The following is a 12500-nucleotide window of genomic DNA, read 5'->3' on the forward strand; positions in this document are numbered from 1 at the left end:
TTTTATCCACTGGCAGGGCAGTTAGCCACACAAATAAACCAATAACAACATACATGTTCCATCTTTATAGATTGTAACAAAGGTCCAGGAGCTAAGTTTATCCATGCTGAAATAGATATGACTATATCCGATATCTTATCTCCAACTTATGTCCCTGAAATAGTTCAATCGTTTTTTGATCATTTTGGAGCTGTTAATCATGATGGTCATCATAGACCTTTGTTATCGGTTCAGGTCACATCGCTTTGCGATGGTGTGTTTATCAGCTTTTCCATCAATCACTCTGTATTAGATGGAACATCATTCTGGCATTTCTGGAAAGTATGGTCTGAAATACACAAATTTAATAATGAGAAACAGAAAATTTCACGTCTGTACATTCATGACCGTTGGTTTCCAGAAGGGTATGACCCAACAAGTTCCCTACCATTTATAGACCCTGATGAATTTATTAGTCGGTTTAAACCATGTGAAATTAGAGAAAGGTTTTTTCATTTCACATCGGAGTCTATAGAAAAACTAAAAGCCAAAGCCAACGAAGAATGCAATACTAACAATATTTCATCCTTTCAGAGCCTATCGGCATTTGTTTGGAGATCGATTGTTCGAGCAAAAGGACTGTCGAATGATCAGATCACAAATTGCAAATTAGCTACTAATATCAGGCATAGATTGGACCCTCCTCTAAATCCAAATTATTTGGGTAGTTGCGTTACAGTTATGGTAGTTACCACTACAGTTGGTGAATTACTAGGACAAAATTTAGGATATGCAGCATCATTAATACATCAATCTGTGAAAAATTACAATCACAAAAAAGTGTTCGATGTAATCAGTGGATGGATTAAGTCTCCTATTGTTCACCAACCTTTGAGTACATTCGATTCGAACAGTGTGATAATGACGAGCTCCCCAAGATTTGACGTGTATGGGAATGAATTTGGTTTCGGAAAAGCAGTAGCTGTACGGACTGGAAATGCATGCAAAATTGAAGGGAGAGTGAGTTCTTTTCCAGGGTATGAGGGTGGAGGAAGTGTGGATCTTGAAATATGTTTGACTTCTGAGTCGATGAGAGATCTTGAATTAAATCAGGAGTTCATGAATGCTGTCTCATTGCAACCTATAAATGGTGTCTATTAAAGAATAATAGTGTGTAAAAGTCTCTCATGTTATATGTGTCAATGTTATTGTGTTCATGCTAACGAATGCTTTTCGTAAATTCTCAACAATTGAAAGTGTTATTAATTTGTCAGAAATAGTTTATTGGTGTGGAAAAATTTTACATCATTATATATATATTTTAGTGGGTTGTGGGCTTGTCTTTAAAAATGATTTAAATATGCCTCATTTGTAAATATTTTTTTCTAATTTTTTTCCTTTTTTATGACCGTCTTTGTAAACTTTTAAATGCATTCGTGTTTTTAAGTATTCATGTTATGCTCATTAATAGAGCTTTTTCAATGAAAACTAGAATTTTTCTAGCAAATGTTATTAGCTATGTGGGATTTGAACTCACACTATTTACAAGTACATTGCTCTACTTATATTGAGCTAATAGCCCTTCAAAAAACCTATAAACTATACCTTTATAAACTCAATATAAACCTTTGTTCACTCATGTTTCTAAGTATACCTTTTATGCTTATTAGTAACGTCTTTTACATGTAAACTATACTTTTCTAACAAATGGTTTTACAAAATTGGGCTTCTCTTGCAATTTTTACACACTTAGTCCACCACAACTAAAGAAACATTTTGACCTAAATTTAAAATTCAAGTTCATTCTAAAATCTAAAACATCAATCCTGAAAGCAATTTCAATGATAGTAAACTTTTCAAACAAATGCAAGGTATTAGATGCAAATTGTAGAGTTGAGTTTAAAAGAAATCAACAGAACGAGCTGTTGAAGAATTACTGTAAAGTGCAAACAGAAGATTGCAACTGTACAGCTTGTCAATATGCAAAATCAGTCAAAAAAAACATTTATCTACCGAAATTTACTATGTATTTATTTGCTAAAACTAAACTAAGATTAGTTCAACCATGCAAGATCACAATGAAATTATTAATTTTTACAAATTTTTAACCCAAATGGAAATAAACAATGGAACACGTTTAATAAAAACTACGTTTTTTCAATTCAAAAACTAAATCTCACAATCAGAAACAAAAATGCATAAGCTTTAGTGCAAAATTTAACCGTAAAAAATGATGACAACGTAGATAATTCAAGAGAAAATGCGAAATCTAAAACGAGGAAATAAAAAATTAAATTCACAAAACTACATCAATCAGACGAAAAACGCAACGAAAAAATTAAAAATAATAATCTAAAATTTAAAAAACCTAAGAATTGAGACAAAAATCTTAAAACGACAACAAAAATTGAGAAAAAAAAGTTTAAACCTTAACTTTTTGGTATAAACAAATATAGCAGATTATTACCAAAACTCCAGAAAAAATCTTAGAACACTAGTTCAACTGAGAACAATTCTTAACTGGAACACACCAAATTGAAAAAATATCATAAATACAAACCATAAATATTGATGAAAATGAACAAATTGCGAACAATTGATAATCGAAAATGAGCAAGTAAAAAATCTAGGTTCAGCTTTAATTTTCGATTCATTCAAGAAAAACCTAACTTCAGCGATTAAATTTTGCAGATGGATGCGAAATGATGTTCGTGCATAACTCAATGCAATTTCAGATGGATGCGAAATGATGATCGAATTAGAAAGAGAAGCGGAGGGAGGCGAAATGGGGCGTGGAGAACAAATTAATGACACGGCTAGTCTTTTAAAAGACTGTCTCTTTGAGAGACGTATTTCAATTCCAGTTCATTAATGATTAATGTCTATTTACCATATTCTAATGTCTACTTACATTATTTTTAATGATTACTTATCGTATTCTTAATGCCTACTTTCAATATCTTAAATGTCTTACATAATTTCTAATGTCTACTTACATAATTAGAATTGGTCTCTCAAGAATTTGTTCACAAAGAAACCTATTACTATTGCTGCTGTGATAGTTATTGTTGTTGCTGATGTCTAGGCTATGATGGTGCGCTTGTTGTAGCTGTAAATATATGCTTTTCTCTACTATCTTGACTTGTGCATATATAAACACTATTGAGGCTTTTGCTTTTGGGTTGCTTATATGTTTCGAAATTTCAAGTATGTTTTTATTTTTATCTATTATCATTCTTTTTTTCAAGTATTTTCTCCCAAAATTTTTCAAGTATTTAAGTCTCTGATGAAATTTATAATTTGTAATAAAATACTTATTTTCAAACACTTTATTAAGAATTTTTAGCGAGATCATGATGTATAATCTAATGGAGTAAGATTATAAATTTTGGGTGCTAAATGGTAACACTCAGAAACGAATAGAAAGTATTTGGATTATAAGTGGAAAGGTAAGGAAGTGGCAAGTGTTTTAGGTCTTCTTATGGAGCTGATCACCAGTGAAAGATGTGTAGGACTTTTTTTTTATAGGATTTAGAATCAAGATTACTTAAACTTTGTTTTAGGAATTTGGTTGTTTTAATATGACTTTAAAAAAAGAACAAAGTGATGGTTTTCATAATAGTTTAGAAAGAAAATAAAAGGTTTCTAATGATTGCTCAATTGACAAATAAGAATTTATTAGAATAAAGTTTTGTGTAATGCACAAATTTTTCAATAAGAAAAAATATATATAGGTATGTAAGTTTTAAAGACATGTAATAATAATCACATTATATACTACTAAATATGAAATAATAATGATTAAGATATAAATCACATTGTTTATATCATTTTATGCGACAAATTTTTAACTAATTCGTTTTATAAAAATATTTAATTATTTAGTTTATGACGATGGTAAATTTATGGTATATATAATAATTTCCAATTAATAATTTATTTCATGTAGCTCATTTTAAGTAAGAATTATTCAATCCAATTCTTTTTAAAAATGGTAAGTTACTCAGTTTAATTAATTTTTAGAAAGACTATAAATAATAGGTTGATTAATCTTATTTGTCATGTAAGTCAAAATAACCAATAACATCATTTCATCTTATAAGACTCTGTGAGGATTCCACGTAAATTTTACAGTCTTTTTATTTACTTATATGATATGATTGTATGATGATAGGATTACTCGCTTTGAATCAACTAATTGTAGGACTTTCGTAGGAAATACTCCACAACTAAAGGAACTACCAAACTATTGTGGAGGGATTAATCACAACACACTATAACTCTACAACACAAATGAAGCCGCACAAGTATATAATTGGATTAGACGACATAAATCCCCTACAAGTAGAGGTATTCATTTGGGTGATCGGATCGGTTTTGGACGGTGTCATACAAGTAGACGTGTTCATTCGGGTGATCGTGTCGGTTTTGGATGGGTGTCATTCGATTCAATTGTATTTCAGATCGGTTATATTTCGGATGCGTGTTGCGACAGGTCACACTCGGGTCGGTTTTTCACCGTTCGGTTGAAGATCGGTTATTCGAGCTATCGGGTTAGCATCAGTTCGGTGTCAGTTGAAGTTCGTGTCGAGTTTCAATCGGTCTCAGATTGTCATTGGTTAATAATTTGTTCGATTTTACCGGGTACAGATCGGGTTCGGGTATTTTTCAAGTAGAATTTGGCTACGAATTGCGAATTACTAATTACTTTTGATCGAGTCAGTATCAAATTAAGTTGTTAGTCATTTTTAATTGATGATAAGGTTCGTTTACTTAATGCAAAATAGTGAAAATGCAAATGACTTATTGATTATTATTACATTGTTACTTTTACTTATTTCACCAGAAATTGAAATTATAAAGTTATATCAATTTTCATCTAATTTGATTAAAAGTAGTTAAATAAACATTGACCATTGATTATTAACTTTAAATATATAAAACCATGTATTTATAAAATTTATTTTATTAAAATATTTATCACATTATTAAAATAACTAATAAGATGATTGAATATGAGTCGATCATACTTCTATGTAAAAAATTGGTTCAGGTTTTAGCCAGATCGAGTTCGGTCTCGAGCATGATACGGGTCGGATATGACTCGGGTCGGTTATTATTAGGTTCGGGAAAGTATGGTGTCTTTATCAGCTGTTCCATCAATCACTCTGTATAAGATGGAACATTATTCTGGCATTTCTGGAAAGTACGGTCTGAAATACACAGATTTAATAATGAGAAACAGTAAATATCACGTCTGTACATTCATGAACGTTGGTTTCCAGAAGGGTATGACCCAACAAGTTCCCTACCATTTATAGACCCTGATGAATTTATTAGTCGGTTTAAACCATGTGAAAAAGGTTTTTTCATTTCACATCGGAGTCTATAGAAAAACTAAAAGCCAAAGCCAACGAAGAATGCAATACTAACAATATTTCATCCTTTAAGAGCCTATCGGCATTTGTTTGGAGATCGATTGTTCGAGCAAAATGACTGTCAAATGATCAGATCACAAATTGCAAATTAGCTACTAATATCAGGCATAGATTGGACCCTCCTCTAAATCCAAATTATTTGGGTAGTTGCGTTACAGTTATGGTAGTTACCACTACAGTTGGTGAATTACTAGGACAAAATTTAGGATATGCAGCATCATTAATACAACAGTCTGTGAAAAATTACAATCACAAAAAAGTGTTCGATGTAATCAGTGGATGGATTAAGTCTCCTATTGTTCACCAACCTTTGAGTACATTCGATTCGAACAGTGTGATAATGACGAGCTCCCCAAGATTTGACGTGTATGGGAATGAATTTGGTTTCGGAAAAGCAGTAGCTGTACGGACTGGAAATGCATGCAAAATTGAAGGGAGAGTGAGTTCTTTTCCAGGGTATGAGGGTGGAGGAAGTGTGGATCTTGAAATATGTTTGACTTCTGAGTCGATGAGAGATCTTGAATTAAATCAGGAGTTCATGAATGCTGTCTCATTGCAACCTATAAATGGTGTCTATTAAAGAATAATAGTGTGTAAAAGTCTCTCATGTTATATGTGTCAATGTTATTGTGTTCATGCTAACGAATGCTTTTCGTAAATTCTCAACAATTGAAAGTGTTATTAATTTGTCAGAAATAGTTTATTGGTGTGGAAAAATTTTACATCATTATATATATATTTTAGTGGGTTGTGGGCTTGTCTTTAAAAATGATTTAAATATGCCTCATTTGTAAATATTTTTTTCTAATTTTTTTCCTTTTTTATGACCGTCTTTGTAAACTTTTAAATGCATTCGTGTTTTTAAGTATTCATGTTATGCTCATTAATAGAGCTTTTTCAATGAAAACTAGAATTTTTCTAGCAAATGTTATTAGCTATGTGGGATTTGAACTCACACTATTTACAAGTACATTGCTCTACTTATATTGAGCTAATAGCCCTTCAAAAAACCTATAAACTATACCTTTATAAACTCAATATAAACCTTTGTTCACTCATGTTTCTAAGTATACCTTTTATGCTTATTAGTAACGTCTTTTACATGTAAACTATACTTTTCTAACAAATGGTTTTACAAAATTGGGCTTCTCTTGCAATTTTTACACACTTAGTCCACCACAACTAAAGAAACATTTTGACCTAAATTTAAAATTCAAGTTCATTCTAAAATCTAAAACATCAATCCTGAAAGCAATTTCAATGATAGTAAACTTTTCAAACAAATGCAAGGTATTAGATGCAAATTGTAGAGTTGAGTTTAAAAGAAATCAACAGAACGAGCTGTTGAAGAATTACTGTAAAGTGCAAACAGAAGATTGCAACTGTACAGCTTGTCAATATGCAAAATCAGTCAAAAAAAACATTTATCTACCGAAATTTACTATGTATTTATTTGCTAAAACTAAACTAAGATTAGTTCAACCATGCAAGATCACAATGAAATTATTAATTTTTACAAATTTTTAACCCAAATGGAAATAAACAATGGAACACGTTTAATAAAAACTACGTTTTTTCAATTCAAAAACTAAATCTCACAATCAGAAACAAAAATGCATAAGCTTTAGTGCAAAATTTAACCGTAAAAAATGATGACAACGTAGATAATTCAAGAGAAAATGCGAAATCTAAAACGAGGAAATAAAAAATTAAATTCACAAAACTACATCAATCAGACGAAAAACGCAACGAAAAAATTAAAAATAATAATCTAAAATTTAAAAAACCTAAGAATTGAGACAAAAATCTTAAAACGACAACAAAAATTGAGAAAAAAAAGTTTAAACCTTAACTTTTTGGTATAAACAAATATAGCAGATTATTACCAAAACTCCAGAAAAAATCTTAGAACACTAGTTCAACTGAGAACAATTCTTAACTGGAACACACCAAATTGAAAAAATATCATAAATACAAACCATAAATATTGATGAAAATGAACAAATTGCGAACAATTGATAATCGAAAATGAGCAAGTAAAAAATCTAGGTTCAGCTTTAATTTTCGATTCATTCAAGAAAAACCTAACTTCAGCGATTAAATTTTGCAGATGGATGCGAAATGATGTTCGTGCATAACTCAATGCAATTTCAGATGGATGCGAAATGATGATCGAATTAGAAAGAGAAGCGGAGGGAGGCGAAATGGGGCGTGGAGAACAAATTAATGACACGGCTAGTCTTTTAAAAGACTGTCTCTTTGAGAGACGTATTTCAATTCCAGTTCATTAATGATTAATGTCTATTTACCATATTCTAATGTCTACTTACATTATTTTTAATGATTACTTATCGTATTCTTAATGCCTACTTTCAATATCTTAAATGTCTTACATAATTTCTAATGTCTACTTACATAATTAGAATTGGTCTCTCAAGAATTTGTTCACAAAGAAACCTATTACTATTGCTGCTGTGATAGTTATTGTTGTTGCTGATGTCTAGGCTATGATGGTGCGCTTGTTGTAGCTGTAAATATATGCTTTTCTCTACTATCTTGACTTGTGCATATATAAACACTATTGAGGCTTTTGCTTTTGGGTTGCTTATATGTTTCGAAATTTCAAGTATGTTTTTATTTTTATCTATTATCATTCTTTTTTTCAAGTATTTTCTCCCAAAATTTTTCAAGTATTTAAGTCTCTGATGAAATTTATAATTTGTAATAAAATACTTATTTTCAAACACTTTATTAAGAATTTTTAGCGAGATCATGATGTATAATCTAATGGAGTAAGATTATAAATTTTGGGTGCTAAATGGTAACACTCAGAAACGAATAGAAAGTATTTGGATTATAAGTGGAAAGGTAAGGAAGTGGCAAGTGTTTTAGGTCTTCTTATGGAGCTGATCACCAGTGAAAGATGTGTAGGACTTTTTTTTTATAGGATTTAGAATCAAGATTACTTAAACTTTGTTTTAGGAATTTGGTTGTTTTAATATGACTTTAAAAAAAGAACAAAGTGATGGTTTTCATAATAGTTTAGAAAGAAAATAAAAGGTTTCTAATGATTGCTCAATTGACAAATAAGAATTTATTAGAATAAAGTTTTGTGTAATGCACAAATTTTTCAATAAGAAAAAATATATATAGGTATGTAAGTTTTAAAGACATGTAATAATAATCACATTATATACTACTAAATATGAAATAATAATGATTAAGATATAAATCACATTGTTTATATCATTTTATGCGACAAATTTTTAACTAATTCGTTTTATAAAAATATTTAATTATTTAGTTTATGACGATGGTAAATTTATGGTATATATAATAATTTCCAATTAATAATTTATTTCATGTAGCTCATTTTAAGTAAGAATTATTCAATCCAATTCTTTTTAAAAATGGTAAGTTACTCAGTTTAATTAATTTTTAGAAAGACTATAAATAATAGGTTGATTAATCTTATTTGTCATGTAAGTCAAAATAACCAATAACATCATTTCATCTTATAAGACTCTGTGAGGATTCCACGTAAATTTTACAGTCTTTTTATTTACTTATATGATATGATTGTATGATGATAGGATTACTCGCTTTGAATCAACTAATTGTAAGACTTTCGTAGGAAATACTCCACAACTAAAGGAACTACCAAACTATTGTGGAGGGATTAATCACAACACACTATAACTCTACAACACAAATGAAGCCGCACAAGTATATAATTGGATTAGACGACATAAATCCCCTACAAGTAGAGGTATTCATTTGGGTGATCGGATCGGTTTTGGACGGTGTCATACAAGTAGACGTGTTCATTCGGGTGATCGTGTCGGTTTTGGATGGGTGTCATTCGATTCAATTGTATTTCAGATCGGTTATATTTCGGATGCGTGTTGCGACAGGTCACACTCGGGTTGGTTTTTCACCGTTCGGTTGAAGATCGGTTATTCGAGCTATCGGGTTAGCATCAGTTCGGTGTCAGTTGAAGTTCGTGTCGAGTTTCAATCGGTCTCAGATTGTCATTGGTTAATAATTTGTTCGATTTTACCGGGTACAGATCGGGTTCGGGTATTTTTCAAGTAGAATTTGGCTACGAATTGCGAATTACTAATTACTTTTGATCGAGTCAGTATCAAATTAAGTTGTTAGTCATTTTTAATTGATGATAAGGTTCGTTTACTTAATGCAAAATAGTGAAAATGCAAATGACTTATTGATTATTATTACATTGTTACTTTTACTTATTTCACCAGAAATTGAAATTATAAAGTTATATCAATTTTCATCTAATTTGATTAAAAGTAGTTAAATAAACATTGACCATTGATTATTAACTCTAAATATATAAAATCATGTATTTATAAAATTTATTTTATTAAAATATTTATCACATTATTAAAATAACTAATAAGATGATTGAATATGAGTCGATCATACTTCTATGTAAAAAATTGGTTCAGGTTTTAGCCGGATCGAGTTTGGTCTCGAGCATGATACGGGTCGGATATGACTCGGGTCGGTCATTATTAGGTTCAGGTAATCTCGGTTAACGGTTTGTGTCGGTAAGAAAAATCGGTTACAGCTCGGGTTCAGTTTTCCCATTTTCGGTTGTCAACCGGTTCGGGTATAGCTTCGGGTCGGGTAATGTCGGTTCGATAAACCTAAAAAGAAACACATTTTCGGGTCGATTTACTTTAGGTTTCGGATCGAATTTTCGGTTCGGGTCATTTTTGAACAGCTCTACCTACAAGAATTCAATGTTTTAACCAGCAATTACTTATATCATGTTTGGCAACGATGATTTTATTTATTAATTTGGAATTGACTCAAATTTATTATTTGGGAAATTAAAAAATTTTAAATTTGGATTTGGATAAAATTCCACTATTGGTTTTACAGTTGGGAATTTGAGAATGACTACCCAAACTTTGTCATTCTCAAATTCTTCATTTATGATTTTATTCGGGTGATCGGGCAGGTTTCGAACGGGTGTTATTCGGTTCGATTATCTTTCGAATCGGTTATATTTCAGATGCGTGTTATGACGGGTCACATTGGGGGTCAGGTCGGTTAGTCACGGTTCGGTTGAAGATCGGTTATTCGAGCTATCGGGTTAGAATCAGTTCGGTGTCGGTTGAAGTTCGTGTCGAGTTTTAATCGGTCTCGGATTGTCATCGGTTAATAATTGGTTCGGTTTTATCGGGATACAGATCGAGTTTAGATATTTTTCAAGTAGAATTCAGCTACGAATTACTTATTATTATTGATCGAGTCAGTATCAGATTACGTTGTTAGTTATTTTTTAATTAATGATAAGGTTCCCTTTACTTAAAGAAAAATAGTTAAACATTGTTACTTTTACTTGTTTGACGGGAAATTAAAATCATAAAGTTCTATCAATTTTCATCTACTTCGATTAATAGTAGTTAAACAAATATTGACCATTGATTATTAACTCTATGTTAAAAATTTATTATAATAACTAATAAAATGATTGAATATGAATTGATTATACTTCTATGTTAAAAATTGGTTTAGGTTTACAGTAGTTCGATCTAAACTTCGTTCGGCTTAAGTCGGTTTTGGATTGATTTCAGTTTCGAGCATGATTTGGGTCGAATATGACTCGGTTCGGTCATTATTAGTTTCGGGTAATCTCGGTTAGCAGTTATGTGTTGGTTGCAAAAATCGGTTACAACTCGAGTTCAGTTTTCCCATTTTCAGTTGTCAACCAGTTCGGGTATAACTTCGGGTCGGATGATATCGGATCGATTAACCTAAAAAATAAACACATATTCAGGTTGATTTACTTTCAGTTTGAATTTTCTGATCGGGTCACTTTTGAACAGTTCTAAGGCCACCAAAAGCAACCCATAAAGACTCCAAAAAAGTAGGCCTAAGTTTCGGTTACATGCCAACTACAACTAAGTAGTAGTATGATTCTTTACTTTTAACTAAACTAGTTGAACTCATAAAATCTAATTTTAAAAGCTTAATATTAAAGTGCACTTAGGATGCCAAACGTGAAAATTTAAAATAATTAATACAAATTATCAACAAAATGAACCAAATAAAATAAGTTTCAACTTATTTTCAAAAGTAAGCATGAAATTTCCAAATCTGTGGTTTAGGACTGTTCGCAGTTAGTCAAAACAAAACACAATAGCTGTTCGCAGTTACTAACTGCGAACAACTTTGACTTTTTTTGACCTATTCGTAGTTAGTAACTGCAAACAGCTAGCTTCACAAATACGCACAACAGCTTCCTGTGTGAACAGGTCAAACTGCGAACAGGTCAAAAAAAAAGTCAAATCTGTTTGTAGTTAGTAACTGTGAACAGCTATTGTGTTTTTTTGACTTACGAAAAGCACCAAACCACATATTTGAGAATTTCACGCTTACTTTTGAAAATAAGTTAAAACTTATCTTTTTTGGTTCATTTTCTTAATAATTTATCTTAATCATTTCAAATTTTCACTGTCTACCCCAAATAAACGACTAAGACTCAAGCCAACGGCCCAAAAACAACCTTAATTGCAATTAAACAAGCTTCACTTTTCTATAATAAAACTCTACAAACCCACTACATCATAGAACACATTTACTGGGATGTCTTTAGTTACTTTTAATTTAAATGTCTCTATTTAAAATTGCTAATTGTATATATATTGTCTTTAGTAATATTTATTGGATCCAATAGCATAATAAAAAATAATACTAAAACTATGCATAATATTTCTCATAAATGCCCACTAATAAAAATGCGCTTCCATCGACTAACCAATACAGTCAGAATTCAGTTGGTATAACTCTATGCCGACTGAATTCTGATTGTATCTAGTAGTCGGAATAAAATTGTCGGTAAAATGTAATTGTCGTTGTTTTAGTTGGAATTCCGACTAACAAATAGTTGATAGGTATTTAGTCGGTGTTCCAACTGTTAACCTACTAAATTTCAATCAGAAAGTTCTGACTAAATAGTAGTAAGAAAAAGTCAGAAAGTTCGTATATTCCAAATTTAAGCTGAATTTCCAAAAATTAGTTATTTAAATACTATCTGTTTCCGACTAA

At 30.8% G+C, this 12500-nt stretch overlaps 2 protein-coding genes and 1 pseudogene across 2 annotated transcripts in view; 2 read left to right on the forward strand and 1 right to left on the reverse strand.

Moving 5' to 3' along the window:
• The window catches only part of LOC130799617 (uncharacterized acetyltransferase At3g50280-like), a 1564-nt pseudogene extending 255 nt beyond the window's left edge, over window positions 1-1309 (forward strand).
• Window positions 1-12500, reverse strand: part of LOC130799624 (uncharacterized) — a 417568-nt gene that overhangs the window by 210480 nt on the left and 194588 nt on the right. The window lies entirely within an intron of this gene.
• Window positions 5444-6166, forward strand: LOC130799625 (uncharacterized acetyltransferase At3g50280-like). Its single transcript, XM_057662779.1, has one exon. It carries the CDS (start codon window positions 5578-5580, stop codon window positions 5995-5997), a length of 420 nt encoding a protein of 139 aa, XP_057518762.1. The 5' UTR covers window positions 5444-5577; the 3' UTR covers window positions 5998-6166.

The sequence above is a fragment of the Amaranthus tricolor genome, chromosome 14 (genome assembly GCF_026212465.1).
Source record: "Amaranthus tricolor cultivar Red isolate AtriRed21 chromosome 14, ASM2621246v1, whole genome shotgun sequence".
Taxonomy (NCBI): domain Eukaryota; kingdom Viridiplantae; phylum Streptophyta; class Magnoliopsida; order Caryophyllales; family Amaranthaceae; genus Amaranthus; species Amaranthus tricolor.